Source organism: Plecotus auritus (assembly GCF_963455305.1).
Source record: "Plecotus auritus genome assembly, chromosome: 9".
In the NCBI taxonomy this organism is placed as follows: Eukaryota; Metazoa; Chordata; class Mammalia; order Chiroptera; family Vespertilionidae; genus Plecotus; species Plecotus auritus.
Window position 1 is genome coordinate 17,818,622 of NC_137783.1, and position 16,042 is coordinate 17,834,663.

At 42.5% G+C, this 16,042-nt stretch overlaps 2 protein-coding genes and 1 pseudogene across 8 annotated transcripts in view; 2 read left to right on the forward strand and 1 right to left on the reverse strand.

Moving 5' to 3' along the window:
* The window catches only part of NT5C2 (5'-nucleotidase, cytosolic II), a 146,212-nt gene that overhangs the window by 31,320 nt on the left and 98,850 nt on the right, over positions 1 to 16,042 (forward strand). The gene's annotated exons all lie outside the window — the stretch shown is intronic.
* On the reverse strand, positions 8,612 to 9,156 carry LOC308234838 (male-enhanced antigen 1-like; the record flags this gene model as incomplete). Its single annotated transcript, XM_080643255.1, has 1 exon — positions 8,612 to 9,156. Exon 1 carries the CDS (start codon positions 9,134 to 9,136, stop codon positions 8,612 to 8,614), a length of 525 nt encoding a protein of 174 aa, XP_080499381.1. The 5' UTR covers positions 9,137 to 9,156.
* LOC308257694 (UDP-N-acetylglucosamine--dolichyl-phosphate N-acetylglucosaminephosphotransferase-like) lies at positions 10,561 to 11,706 on the forward strand (annotated as a pseudogene). Its single transcript has 2 exons — positions 10,561 to 10,586; positions 10,933 to 11,706. The product of its transcript is annotated as a UDP-N-acetylglucosamine--dolichyl-phosphate N-acetylglucosaminephosphotransferase-like (transcript).

The following is a 16,042-nucleotide window of genomic DNA, read 5'->3' on the forward strand; positions in this document are numbered from 1 at the left end:
AGGGAGAGAGAGAGAGAGAGAGAGAGAGAGAGCGAGCAAGAAAGAATCATCTATGCGGGAGAGACACATTGATTGGTTACTTCCCACATATGGCCTGGGGAAGGAAACTGCAACCGAGGTAGTGCCCTTGACCGGGAATGTAACCGACAACCTTTTGGTGCGCAGGCTGGTGCTCTAACCATTAAGCTACATATGCCAGGGCTGATGGTTCCTTTTTTAAACTCCTTAATGATCTGGTCTCTGTACTTTTTCTTTTAAAAAATATATTTTTATTGATTTCAGAGAGGAAAGGAGACAGAGAGATAGAAACATCAATGATGAGAGAATCATTGATCGGCTGCCTCCCTCACGCCTCCTACTGGGGGGGAATTGAGCCCACAGTCCTGGCATGTGGCCTTACTAGGAATTGAGCCGTGATCTCCTGGTTCACAGGTTGACGCTTAACCACTGAGCCATGACGACTGGGCTGGTCTCTGTAGTTTTTCAATCTCACTTCTTGCTAATAGCTTCACACTAATGTACTTACCAAGTCATTCTGAATTACTATATAGTTCTGAGCATTCACCATGCTCTCTGACATTACTATGTCTTTACACTTGCTAGTCCCTCTTCCTTTTCCTCCCTGCTCTTCACTAAACTACCTTGCATTCATCTCTTAAGACTTCTTCAAGTACCTTCTCCTCTGGGAAGATTTCTCTGCCGTTTTTCAGAATTAGATGCCTTTTTTGGTCTTCTACTATAATGCTTACTAAACTGTGTTTTAATTGTTTCCTGTTTCTTGTCCCTCCAAGTAGACTACAAATTCCTTAAAGGCAGGGACCCTTCCCTATCTTGTCATCTACATGCTGCTCAAACTTGGTTGAGCAGTTGAATTGAGATCTCTGCCACTGTTTAGTTGCTTTGATCTTGAACAAACTAGTTAAATTCCCTGGACTGCAGTTTTCTCATATGATTATTTGATGATTATTTGAGATTATGGTTTTAAAGTGTTGGTGCTTACTCTGGCCCAGAATAAATGCTTAATAAAAATTAGCTCTTAAGATCATCAACTTGTTGAGTTGGTATCTCAAATTCTAATCAGTTGTATGACTTTGAACAAAATTCTTAAACTCCTGGGGCCTCAGTTTTTCCTTCTGTAAAATTAGGTCTTTCTCTTGGATCACCCATAGTAGTTATTCTCAAACTAGCATACACGTTGCAATCATCTGAGGAGCTTTAAAAATACAATACCTAACAGAGAACATTTTGATGGTCGCCAGACGGGAGGGAGGTTGGGGAGATGGGTGAAAGGGTGGAAGGGATTAAGAGGTACAAATTGCCAGTTATACATACAGTCATGGGGATGTAAAGTACAGTATAGGAAATATAGTCAATAATATTGTAATAACTATGGATGGTGTTAGATGGGTATTACTAGACTTATTGGTGTGATCACGTCATAAATTATCTAAATGTCTAATCACTATATTGTACACCTAAAATTAATATAATATTGTATGTCAAGTGTAATTAAAGAAATAAAAAAAACAACTGGTATTTAGGTCAGTCCCCCGAGGTGTGAGGTACAGCTGGGCAAGGGTATTTTTTAAAAGCTCCCCTGGTGATTCTAATGTCCTGCCATAGTTGAGAACCACTGATCTAAAGTTTCTTCCAGATATAACACACTGGAAAGCTGAGCTACCAGGATTCCCAAGAGGCTGGAGAATGGAATGTCTCCCAACATTCTTCTGTTGCCATCCTTTGCTAGTTTAGCAGGAAACATTATCAACAGGCTTACTAAGCTAGAATTTCAAGAGTAAATGTGGATTCCTGAATATTTAATACTTAGTAGCTCTGTCCCTTCTGCAGAGACCTGGGGAACCTGAAAAGTAGAAAAAAAAATAGTCTCTTCCATAACCCCACTGCTCTAATCCAAGGACTAGGAGTCTATCATGGAGTGTTGTATTGTGAAGTCTTAGTTAGGCTGAGGGAGAGGGTGGAGGGAAGGATCCTTGGTATAAAGTTATTAGGGTGCTTGGGTCTAGGAGGAGGTAGTGGCTGAGAGTTACAGATAATCATTTCTTTATAGTACTTTAACACCATATTCACAGCATTATTTATTTGATTCCCAAAGCAACCTGGAGAAGTACAGAGCAGGTACTGCCTCCATTTGGTAGAAGAGAAAAACAAGCCATTGAATGGTTAAGGGTCTCACCAAAAAGTGTACAGTGGGTTAGCAGCAGGGTCAGCATGATAGCCCCTGTGTCCTGACTCCTCCCCGTCCTGGTCTTCCTCACTGTGTCTGGGAAGAAAAACTCTGCATAGCCAGTGTGAGAGAATAGAAATATATACATATATGTGTATATGTGTATATGTGTATATGTGTGTGTGTGTGTGTATATATATATATGTATATATATATACATACATACATATATACACATATATTATATATATATCTCCTATATAATAAGACCCTATTATGCAAATTGACCGAACGATGGAATGACCGGTTGCTATGATGTGCACTGACCACCAGGGGGCAGACGCTGAACGCAGGAGCTGCCCCCGTGCAGGGCCGGTGAGCGGGCAGCGCCAGGCCGCCAGCCAAGGCAGGTGCCAGTGGGGGCCCCCCCATCACCCTGCCCACTGGTCCCCCCGTAGTGGGAGGCGACTGGTGGCGGCAGGGGGGCAGGGCCGGCAAGTGGACAGTGCCAGGCTATCAGCCAAGGCGAGTGCTAGCGGGGGCCCCCCGATCACCCCACTGGTCGCCCCACAGATCAGCCCTGATCACTGGCCAAGCCTAGGGACCCTACCCTATATATTGGGAACAGTCTCTTAGATTTAAAAATTAAAACCTGGCAAGGCTACTCTAACACTGAAAAAAACAGGATGATGCAGGGATGACATGCATGGACTCTGGCTTGCACATTTTGTGGTCAGCCCTGATTCTGACACTTATAACTATGTGACAAAGCCAGTTACTTAACTTCTCTTTGCTTCAGTTTTCCCACCCACAAGATAGGGAAAATGGTACTACTGTGTCAGAAGGATCATGTTATGTACTACTTTTTATAATCAGGGCAAACAAATGTAGCTGCCCATACAACAGTAAGATGCTTTTCACCTGTATGAAAAGTATGGTCACTGGTGCATGCAGCATCCTGGATTGCGAGAGGGATGTCTGACTGCCGGGGGATCAGGCCTAAGTCAGCAGTCGGATATCCCCCAGAAGAGTCCCGGATTGCAAGAGTGCACAGGCCGGGCTGAGCTCCCCCCGCCCCCGTGCACAAATTTTGTGCACCAGGCCTCTAGTGTGTGTGTGTGTGTGTGTGTGTGTGTGCGCGCGCGCGTGTGTGTGCGCAAAATCTCATTTCATCTTCATCAAGCCTATGAGTTTGATGCTATTATTTTCACCTCCATTTTAAAGATGAGCAAACTAAGACATGAAAGTATTTGAGAAACTTATCCAAAATCATAGCTAGTTGGCAGCAGAACCTGAAGTTGAAGCCAGGGAGTCTGGCTCTGAAGTCCATGTTCTTAATCCCTATACCATGCTGTCTGATTAGAAGCAATTTAAGACTTTCCTGGTATGTACTAGGTGTACCGGTTAATAATGCAGATTTTTTTCACTAGATGGAGTTACATATATGTTGATATATATGCGATTTGATATGTATGCTATTTTGGTGTATTGACAACAAGCTTCAAAACTTCATATGTCAAATTTGCTGAAGGTGTTAACATCATAGATATTTTTACACTTAAAAATGTCGAATTTCGTGCCAAAAAAAGAGCATTTGCAGGAAGTTATAATTCATTACTTTATTTTGAAGAAAAGTGCTGCTGAATACTTCAGGAAGCTTATGGTGAACATGCTCCATCTCAAGATACTTGTGAACGCTGGTTTAAATGCTTTAAAAGTGATGATTTCGATGTGAAAGACAAAGAACGTCCAAGTCAACCGAAAAAGTTTGAAGACCAACAATTACAAGCACTATTGGATAAAGATGCGTGTCAAACTCAAAAACAACTTGCAGAAAGATTAAACGTTGCTCAGCAAGCAATTTCCGATCATTTACAAGCAATGGGAAGGAAAATGGGTGCCACATCAACTGAACAAAAGACAAATGGAAAACTAAAAGTCATCAGTAAAATGTTGCTTCAACGGCACGAAAGAAAGTCTTTTTTGCATTGAATTGTGACTGGCGATGAAAAGTGGATATATTTTGAGAATCCCAAATGCACAAAATCATGGGTTGATCCAGGTCAGCCATCAATATCGACTGCAAGGCCAAATCGGAAAGACAATGCTCTGCGTTACGTGGGATCAGGAAGGTGTGGCGTATTATGAGCTTCTAAGTCCAGGTGAAACCATTAATACTGATCACTACTGACAACAATCAATTTGAACCACGCTTTGATCATGAAACAACCAGAATGTTCCAGAAGACACGGCAATGTAATTTTGCTTCATGATGACGCACCATCACACACTTCAAAACCAGTTAAAGACACATTAAAAGATCTTGCCTGGGAAGTATTAACCCACTCACTGTATTCACCAGACCTTGCTCCTTCAGATTACCACTTATTCCAATCGATGGCACACACACTTTCTGAGCAGCACTTCAAAACATATGAAGAAGTGGAAAATTGGGTCTCGGAATGGTTTGCCTAAAAACAAGGAAAGTCCACAAATTACCTGAAAGATGGGGGAAATGTGTAGCTAGTGATGGACATTACTTTGAATAAAGCACTTCTGATGTTTCTCTTGAAATTATCGTGTTTTCTTTCATTACAAAATCCGCTATTATTAACCAGCACACCTAGTAATGATTTATTTTTAGCCTCTGATTCCATAGACAGAAGCTGCCTGTGAACTAAGCTGTCTGATCTGCATTGAGCTGCTGTCTATGATCTCTTTTGAGTCCTTTCCACAGCACCACTGGCAGAATCAGAGTAAGCAGCTGGCCCTTTGACAGAGCCTGGCAAGACAACAGTGGCAAAAGCAATGAACTTTGGGTAAGGTCAGAAAGCTTTTGTAGCATGGAACTTGAGTCTGTGTAAAGGCCTTCTGAGAGGTCCTTTAGTGCCTAAACTTTCAGTTTTCAAACTTTTTTTTAAGGCAGCCAAACACTTTTTTTCAACATAGACATGTGGGAAGTTAATGCGCGCGTGCACACACAAACACGCGCACGCACACACGCACACACACACCCCTATGTGGAATACATTCTTTACACAGATAAAAGTGGAGGTGTGTTGAAGCAGAAGTGGGATCCAGTTGATCTTTTTTTTCTTCGAAGTGTCTAATGGGTACACCCTGCTGCTAACCCACTGTGTACCCATTAGACACTTCGAAGAAAAAAAAGTTTCATGGTCAAATACATTTTGCAAACTCTGGATATTCTATCTTTGCTTGGAGATTGACAGTTACTTATTAGCAGATAAGAAGTCAGAAGTCCTGGAAGGGGGTGAAACCACTCTTAATACACAATTTCCCTTTTTTAAAAACATGGATAAATTGTGTTATGCTCACACAATGGAATACTATAGAACAACGAAAATAGACAAATGAGCCCTAGCCAATTTGGCTTAGTGGATAGAGTGTTGGCCTGCGGACTGAAGGGCCCCGGGTCCGATTCTGGTCAAGGGCACTTGCCCGGGTTGTTGGCTCAATCTCCAGTTGGGGGCATGCAGGAGGCAGCCAATCAATGATTCTCTCTCATCATTGATGTTTCTCTCTCCCTCTCCCTTCCTCTCTAAAATCAATAAAAATATATTTAAAAAAAGAAAATAGACAAATGATTGCTACATATGGATGCATCTTATAAATATAATGTTAAGTGAAAGAAGCCAGTCAGAATAGCATGCATACTATATGAGTCTGTTTACATAAAGTTCAAAAACAGGCAAAAATACATATATGGACTTGTAAGTCAGAGTAGTCATTATCCATGGGATGTGAAGTAGTACCTGGGAGGGGGCATGACGTGAGTTTTTAAGCTTCTGGTTGGCTTTTATACCTTGATTTGCATGGTGACCAAATGGGTGTGTTTACTTTGTGAAAATGATTTGTGCATTTTTCTGCATATATGTACATACATGTTATCTTTTATTTAAGAGAAAAGGGGAAAACAAAAAACACATCAACATTTAAGCCCCTCCCCACAAAATGTACATGAATTTGGCTCTTCAAAACATAATCTGTCCTTTTAAATAGCTTTTAAAAAAATTCAGCAGGTTTTCTGAATCAGTTTACCTGGTTCAAAGACAAGGCTCCTGGAAATCTGGAGGTTAGAAGTCTGAAGTGGTTTTCGGTGGATTAAAATCAAAATGTCATATGGTTGTGTTCCTGTGTTTTTTCTGGAAGCTTTAGAGGGGAATCAATGTTCTTTCCTTTTCCAGCTTCTAGCGTCTGCAGCTATTCCATGGCCCATGGCCCCTTCCATCTTAATAGCTAGCATCAAGTCTTTCTCATGTCTCGTCACTCTGACGCTGACTCTTGTTCTTCCTCCTTTTACATTTAAGGAGCCTTGTGATTACATTGGATCCACCTGGAAATTTCAGGATACTCTCCTTACATAAGATCAACTGATTAACAAACTTAATTCCATCTGCTATCTTTTTTTTTTTTTTCATTGATTTCAGAGAGGAAGGGGGAGGGAGAGAGAGAGACAGAAATATCAATGATGAGAGAGAATCATTGATCAGCTGCCTCCTGCTCACCCCCTACTGGGGATCGAGCCCGCAACCCAGGCACATGCCCTTGACCGTAATCGAACCTGTGATCCTTCCGTCCACAGGCCGATGCTCTATCTATCCACTGAGCCATGCCGGCTAGGGCCCATCTGCTATCTTAATTCTCATTTGCCACGAAACTGTAACATAGTCACAGGCTCCATGGCCATGCTGTTTACCACACCTGCTAAGAAATTAGGTGCAGATCCTAGTACTTAACCTAGTCTCTCTCCTATTATGGATTTTTTTTTAAGATAGTATCTGACCAAAAAATTAGTTGACAAGCACTCTTTTGGGTTTGCTGCAAGTAAAAGTAATAAACCGAACGATCTATACTTAAATGAGAGAAGATGTATTTACTTTTAAATCAATAGGACACGTATTACCAAACACTCTGTAGGTGCCAGGTCAGGGTGGACCCTGGCTTGTGGCAGGCTTGGAAAGCCATCTGGGTCTTGGGGACTGCACCCTGTTTATGCCAATGAAATGCAATCACTGAGGGCTAGTACCTGACATCTGAAGTGGAGCCAGGAAAGGGGATTAAGAGACTGGTGTTCTGAAAGTGAGATGACGTCGGAATTTAAAATCCCTGATTCTGCATCCATGAATCCGTTTCTTTGTTTGGGTCGATGGTAGTTTCTGCAGTATCAGAAGGCTATTGTTCACAGGGGCTCCTTGGGCTAGCAAACAAGGAAGAGACACAAAAAGTCAATTGTTGCCTGGGCAGCAGGCAGCAGCAGGAGGTGGCTCGGATTGGCTACTGTCATGGCAACATTGATGACTGTCGTAAGCAGGCATGAGGTAGGTAGTTAGCATTGTCAGAAAACTCGTGGACCATCTTCATCAGAATTAGCTAGGGAGTTTAAATTTCAAATGTTCAGGCCCAGGGCCAGAGACTGGGATAGGCTCTGGGATCTGCCTTTTAGAAAGCTTCCCAGTCAACCCTTATTCCTGGTAAATTTTGAGAACCACCAATTGAAGAAAATAATACATCACTGTTACAAATTCCTATTCAAACCCCCGTTGTATATCCTTGGGTGGGGCCTCACCCCTTAGGTCTGAGAACCAGAGCCACTTGCTTGCTTACCAAAGGCCCAATCTTAAAAAGACAAAGTGGGTGTTCGGTATCATTGGGAAGGGCTAGAGTGGAACCCAAGCAGGGCTCAGCATGAATCAGGACTGGAGAGGATGGCTAAGATGCAGGACTAAGTCTCTGATACTACTGAAAAATACTGTTCTCTCTCTAGGAAGGTGCACTGCACGAAGAACACCACTGGGAATCCAGGCTTCCTGATGTTTCTGAGAATCAGGGTTGTCATGAGCTATTGTTGCTGATGAGAGCGTGTTTTTATCCCTTACACGGGTTAAGAACAAGTACATTCCTGGATGTGTGAAATCCAACACACGAATGGATAATATTTTGTTTATCCATGCACGTATTGACGGACACTTGAGTTGCTTCCACTTTTGACCACTGTGAATAATGCTACTAGGATGGCATACAAGTATCTGAGTCCCTGTTTTCAATTCATTTGGGTATATACCCAGAAGTGGAATTGCTGGATCATATGGTGACTTTATGTTCAGCTTTTTGAGGAACCACCAAACTGTTTGATACAGAGGCTACACCATTTTACCTTTTTAAAATTTTTATTATTATTATTTTTTTCTGTGTACATAGGGTGCTTTATTCTCCAGAGTGATACATGCTATGGTGGGTTGGGCTTGGGCTGATGTCTCCATATATACAGACTGAATAAAGTGGGTCTCTGAGAAGAAGTTTGATTTGCCTTGATGTGGAAGGGAGATGGGTGTTACAACCAGGGATGTGTTGAGTCCTGTGCTGGTTCCAGTGGAATGCAGGGAGATAAGGCAGCTCTCAAGGTGGTCACTTCCAGGCAGGGGATGCCTGCCGGGCTTGGAGAGCCTTCTGTACCACGTCTTCCCACTGGGCATCTGATATCTCCCGAGCCCAGGCAGGAACCCCGGGTGCAGGCAAGCTTACTCCAGCCATTGTCCTTTTCACCAGCTCTACATGTTCTGAGTCCATGGGAATAGAGCTGTGGTTGCTCAATGCTGTAGCTCCCTCCTCATCTTCATCCTCATTCTCTAATGGTGGGTCTGGCAAATGAAGCCGCAGGGCCTGGATCTGATCCTGGATATCCGCCACTACATCTTCTCCGTCCCCCACTGGTGCCAGCTCCACCTCCTCTGGTTCAGGACCTTGGTTCAGGGGCTGGTAGGAGTAGCCAGCTGGGCCTGCCCCCGTTTCCTCCTGCTCTTCATCAGGCTCCTCACAGTTCCAGTCCCCAGTGCCTTCTGTGGGGCCTTGGTGTGGCCCTAATTCCTCAGTCTGATTAGGGAAGATACGCTCTGGGCCCATGTTGTCTCCCCCTGGAACTACTGCTGCCATCCCGGCAAGGGCTGCTCAGAGCCCGCGGCCAAACCCGCACCTTCCACCTTTTTTTTTTTTTTTTTAATTGTCGCTATCCTAGCAGGCATAAAGTAGTATCTCTATGTGTCTGATTCTGACTCTACTGTCTCCTCAGTGATCCATCTCTCCTGAAATTCTGAAGCTCTTCGGTGTCATTAATCAGGCATACCTTCATGTTTTACCCATGTCTAATTTCTGAACTAGATGTTCAGCCATTCTGGGGTCAAGTGTAGCTCGGGGATCAATTTGGATTTCCAGCATCTACCACCTGGTAGGTGTTCCATAAATGAAACAATTGTGATAAAGGTTGCAGATCTTGTCTCTCTCACTCTGTAAAAATTCAATGCAAGTTTCCAACAGGCATATAAGAAATTTTTGCTTGAGTCAAATAAATTAATTTTCATGAATGTATGAGGCAATCGATTAGTTGTTACATTCCATTCATTTAAACTGCAGATCTGATCCCTGCCCCTACTCTGCTTAAAGCCCTTAAGGTAAGCTTCCAGATCACTTATATGGTCTACAATGCACTGTGAGGTCTACCTGCCTCCTTCCAGGACCATTTTTGGCTATTTCTCCCTTTCTCTCCAGGCTCCTGATCTCTCCACAGATACACCCAAAGCTCATCCCTACTTTAGGGCCTTTGTACCTACTGGTTCCTATTTCAGGAATTCCCCACTCCTCCAAGCAAACCCCTCTCTCACTTTTTACTTAAGTCCTAATCATCCTTCAGGTTTCAGCTGAGATGTTACTTCTCTGGGGAAATGTCTCCTGACCCTCTCTCTACCTCAAAATCTAGTCCCTATTTCATTCTCCCTCATGGCATCTTTTCCTTTTCCTGCCTAGCACTTACCAAAGTTGTAGTAAAATAATTATTTGTTTATTTAAAGCCCATCTTCCCAAGCAGTCAGAAACCTCCAGGAGGGCAGAAACTCGTATCTCTGTTGATCAGTGTTAGGCACATGGTAGGAGCTCAAAGCATATTTTTGAAGAGATGTAGGTGCTCCTAAGTCTTTTATGAACTAGTATGTCTCATCTCTCGGGCTGGATTAGATATTTCTATCTAGACTAAATGTGTTCTGATAATCTTCTCACATAGTGCCTGTCCTGGAACTTATCACAGTAAGTGCTGACCCAATGCTATTAGAGAAATAAAAATAAATAAAAAGAGGAGAACTCTGAGCTGATTGGAAGGAACTAAGACAAACACTTTCTGGCAGAAAGATTTGTGGGCAGCAGGAGGCTGTTTCTAGGCCTGAGGCCAGGGTGTTGAGCTATGCTTGCATTTCTCTGAGAGCTTCTGCCAAGAAACAGAAAACTGATGAGTGACCTGTGAATGCTGCTCCCATTCGGAGTGACTCAGAGTTTATGGTATTATGGGGAATTAGAGGCGAAGGACAGCCATGTGGATGCTTGGGCAGGAAGTTTGGTGAGAGGTCTCCAAGGCCACAGTGGGATGGCTTCTCTTGCCAAGCACTGCCTGGGCCCTTCAGGCAATGTTCAGTTAGAGACCCCAAGCAAGCTGCTTAGGGCTTCTCATTGCTTCCTCAGGCTCCCGAACCCTCTTGTAGAAGGTTGTTTCATAGTTGGCATGTGAGGTTGGCAACTTGGGACACTTGTTTTACTTTTGAAAGTCAGGAAACCAAATGTCCTGTCCTTTGGCTTTCTTTTGCATTTTTAAAAATTAATTTTTCATTACACAAGCAATATATGTATACATTTATCTTTTAAAACATTAAAACTGCCCCTCCACACCCCTTGCTGCTGGGCCACAGCCCAGAGTACCAGGGAGTGATCATCTGTGCTGTTTTCCTCCTCATCTTCTTCTGCTTGATCCCTTTCCCTTTCTGAACTGCTTTGTGGAGGAGCAGTGTAAAGACTTCCCTCGCCATGAATTTGTGGCCCTGATAGGTACGCTTCTTGTCATCTGCTGCATTGTTTTCCTGGGCTTTTTTCCTTGGATGATGTCCTGAATCTACACTGGTGCCATAAGCTGCCACAGCCCATAGCTGCCTCACTACTTCTCCTTATGGTCTATTTCACCAACTTTGACAACATGACCATTGTGGTAACCAAGTCTTCATGTCCAATTGTTGGCCTGTGTTTGGACTTCAGGGTCCTGTACTATGTGTGTAAGGAGCTGTTGGTAGTATTCTGTACCAATGCATCAATATCCTAGCAGGAATTAATGGCTCACAGGCTGGCTAGTCACTAATGGTTCCTACTTCCATCATCATCTTCAGCCTGGTGAGCTTAGAAGTGATTGTCAAGATGATCATGTCTTTTCCCTCTACTTCATGATACCCTATGTTTTTTTTCACGACCTTGGGATTGCTCTACTGTAACTGGTACCGATCACAGGTGTATGGGGGAGATACCTTCTGTTACTTTGCTGGCATGACCTTTACTGTGGTTGGCAACTTGGGACACTTCAGCCAGACCATGCTACTTTTCTCCATGCTCCAGGTGTTCAACTTCCTCTACTCAATGCCTCAAGTCCTACATCTCTCCCTTGCCCTCACCACCATGTGCCAAACTCAGTACCATAGCAAGTGGTTGAGTGGCCTTAGCATATCATTAGCATATTACACTTTGATTGGTTGAATGGACAACCAGACGACCAGGCACTTAGAATATTAGGCTTTTATTTTATATATATAGTTGTTGTTGTTGATTTCACAGAGGAAGGGAGAGGGAGAGAGAGAGAGAAACATCAATGATAAGAGAGAATCATTGATCAGCTGCCTCCTGCACGCCCCCGACTGGGGATTGATCCCACAACCCTGAGCATGTGCCCTTGACCAGAATCGAACCCGGGACCCTTCTGTCTGCAGGCTGACACTCTATCCACTGAGCAAATCAGCTAGGGCAACCCCTATCTTTATTTATTTATTTATTTATTTATTTATTTATTTATTTATTTATTATTTTTATTTTTTTTAATATATTTTATTGAGTTTTTACAGAGAGGAAGGGAGAGGGACAGAGAGTTAGAAACATTGATGAGAGAGAAACATCGATCAGCTGCCTCCTGCATACCCCACACTGGGGATGTGCCCGCAACCAAGGTACATGCCCTTGAACGGAACCGAACTTGGGACCCTTCAGTCCACAGGCCAACGCTCTATCCACTGAGCCAAACTGGCTAGGGCAACCCCTATCTTTAGAGATAACTTCTGATAGGAGTTTGGCATGTAGCTCTATAATCTCTTCAAAACTATTTTGCAAACTTAATGTGTGATTGTCTTGGATTGGGCTGCCATAACAGAATATTATAGACTGGGTGGCTTGTAAACAATAGAAATTTATTTTTCACAGTTCTAGAGGCTGGGGAGTCCAAGAGCAAGGCACCAGTAGATTTGGTGTCTGGTGAAGGCCCACTTCCTGGTTCAGAGACAGTCCTCTTCTTGCTGTGTCTTCACAGGGTGGAGGGGTGTGGGAACTTTCTGGGGTCTCTTTTATAAGGGCATTCATTCCATTTAGAATGCTCTGCCCCATGACCTATTTACCTCCCAAAAGCCCCACCTCCAAATACATTGGGGATTAGGTTTCAACGTGTGAGTTTAGAGGTGACACAGACTTTGTCTATAGCAATAATGATGGGAAATAATGGTATTCATGTCTGCATTTTGTTTTACCATTTTATTTTGAAATAATTTTAGATTTACAGAAGAGTTGCAAAGATAGTATAGAAAGTTTCAGTATACCCTTCACTCAGACTCTCCTAATGTTAACAGCTTATATAACCCAGGTTCAATGATTAAAACTAAGGAATTAACATTGGTACAATACTATTAACTAAACTATAGACTTCACTAGAACTTTACCAGTTATTCCACTATTGTCCTTTTCTGTTCTAGGATCCCATCCAGGATCCCACATTGCATTTAGTTGTCTTGTTTCCACAGTCTCCTCCAATCTGTGACAGTTCTCAGTCTTTCCTTGGCTTTCATGACCTTGACACTTTTGAAGAGTCCAGGCCAGGTTTTTTGTTGAATATCCCTCAGTTTGGGATTGACCGATGAGTTTTCATGATTAGACCAAAGTTATGCATTTGAGGGAAGAATTTTTAAAAATATCAATTATACATATGTATATGTACATATATATATATATATATATATATATATATATATATATATATATTATGCTGCAACTTGCTGTTTTCATTCAATAATATGATTTTGAGCTATTTCTATATTAATATATAGATCAGGCCACTTGTTTGAAATTCTCTACATAATTCCATTATATGAGTACTAGAGGCCCCATGCATGAGATTCGTGCACTGGGGTGGGGGGGTGGTTTCCTCATCCCGGCCTGAGCCCTCTTGCAGTCCAGGACCCCTTGGAGGATGTCCGCCTGCCAGCTTAGGCCCGATCCCGCAGGGATCAGGCCTAACAGGGGATCAGGCCTAAGCTGGCAGTCAGACATCACTCTCTCAGTCTGGGGCTCTCGCAGTCCAGGACCCTTCACTCCATACTGGCCACCTGCAGCGGAGGTGGGAGAGGCTCCTGCCACCACCCATGCGCTCTCCAACCATGAGCCTGGCTTCTAGCTGAGTGGTGCTCCCCCTGTGGGAGCACACTGAACACCAGGGGGCAGCTCCTGTGTTGAGTGTCTGCCCCCTGGTGGTCAGTGCGTATCATAGCAACCGGTCGTTCTGCCGTTCGGTCAATTTGCATATTACCCTTTAATTATATAGGATGTTACATTCTATTTAGCCATTCCCCTACTGGTTGGCATTTAGGTTGATTCCAAATTATTTTTATTAGCAATATTGTGGAATTATCTTTGTACATACCTCCATATGCGCATGGAGTTATGGTAGATAATTAGAAGGGGCATTGCTGAGATATGGATTTAATAGATGTCCAATTGCCCTATAAAGTGGCTATGCCAATTTACATTCTCTTGTTATTATGGAACTTGAAAATTGTTGCCAATCTCAGTTTTAATTTCTATTTCCCTGGTTACTACTGATGTTGGGCATCTTTTTGTATATTTATCTGGCAATTTGTATTTTCTTTTCTGTGATTGCCTATTTATATTCTTTGCACATTTTTCTAATGGTTTTTTTTCCTTATTGATTTGTTAAAAGTCCTTTAGATGTTTCCAATACAAATTTTTTGTTTTACATATTGCAAATGTTTTTTCCTAGTCTGTTATCTTTGTTTCTTATGTTAACTTTTCTCATTTTTTTTGAGTTATTCCATTTCTCTGACATTTTAAATTATTTTTTCTGATTTTTCTGAAAAAAAGTTATTGATTATAAAAGCAATATAAACAACACAGATAATTTGGGAAATTATGGAAAAGTATAACTAGAAAGGAAACCACCTCAAGTCTTGTCACTGAGAAAAAAACCCACTACTAACATACTCAGTTTCTAGAAGCTGCTCTACTTGGGTATTTTTTCCCATCTTGTCTTCTAGCTCACTGATACGGTCCTCTGCTTCTTCTAGTCTACTCTTGATGCTTTCTATTGAGTTCTTTACAGCAGCGATGTCATTTTTCATTTCTTCTTGGTTCTTCTTCATTTCCTCTTGGTTCTTACCCATATTGTTGAATTTGTCTTCCATTCTTTTCAGCCACCTTATGACCATTTCTCTGAATTCTTTCTCTGGAAGGTTGCTTGCCTCCATTTCGTTTACTTCCTTTTCTGGTGATGCCTGCTTTTCTTTCATATGTGGGCTGTTTCTTTGTGTCCCCATGGTCTCTCTTCTCCGGATGTCTGGTTATGTAGTTCTCTCTCTCCTTTCCGTGGTGGAGTGTAGAGCTCCTCTGAATCCACGTGTTTGCGCCAATTGGGGACCGGTGTTCTCAACATACTCAGTTTCATTCTAGTCTTTTGTGCATATGTGCATGTACATTTTGTTTTGTTTTGTGTTTTTGTTAATCCTTACTGAGGATATTTTTCCATTGGAAAAATTTTTTTTTTTTTTTTAGAGAGAGTGGAAGGGCGGGGGAGAGACACATACAGAGAGAGAAACATCAATGTGAGAGAGACATATCGATTGGTTGCCTCCCACCCATGTCCTGACCTTTTGGTCCATGGGAAAATGCTCTATCCACTGAATCAAAGTGGCTTGGGCTGTGCATGTACATTTTTTGCTCAATTGAGATCACATTACGTGCACAAACACACACACGCACACACACACACACAATTTGCTCAGCGCTATGGTCTTTAGACACAAATGCTGGCCTTTTTCCAAATGTACTTTGGTTGTGGTGGTTGTAGACTAACTTCCAAATTCTATTCTTTCTTTCCACATATCCTAAAATATGTAGTAAGTGGGAGGTCTAAGGCCTATCCTCAGCTGACCTGAAGTTGTCTCAAAAACACAAGAGAGGATAGAAATGCTCCAACATAGCACATATTTAAAAATCTTGGAGGTTTTAGTTGACTGCAAGCTCAGTGAGTCAGTAGCAGGTGCCAAGAACTTTACTGTGTGAATGTGAGGCAGTAAGTCCTACGAGGAAGCTACAGTCTTTCTTTGTTCTGATGGTACCACAGACATTTGGTTCAGTCTTGGGTGACATACTCTCAAAGAGCCACAATCAAACAGACCAGGTGTATGAGGAGCATGAGGATAAAGACCTTTAAAACCAGGGCAAAGGAAACAATGGGAGGAGTGGAAGATACTGGTCTGGAATAAGACCTTGAGCAGAAGTCTTCAAGTATCTGAAAAGTAGAAGGTCAAGAGAGATTAGATCTGTTTGTTTTCTGGGCCAGAGGGTGGAAGTTTTGAAAACACTTTCAAACTGGTCAGAACTGCTGAGGCCAAGGAATGCATTACTCTGGAAATAGTGGGCTTTCTGTCCTTAAGAAGTCTTCTTGCAGATGCAAATTGGTGGTGGGTGGGTAGTGGGGAGGTCAAT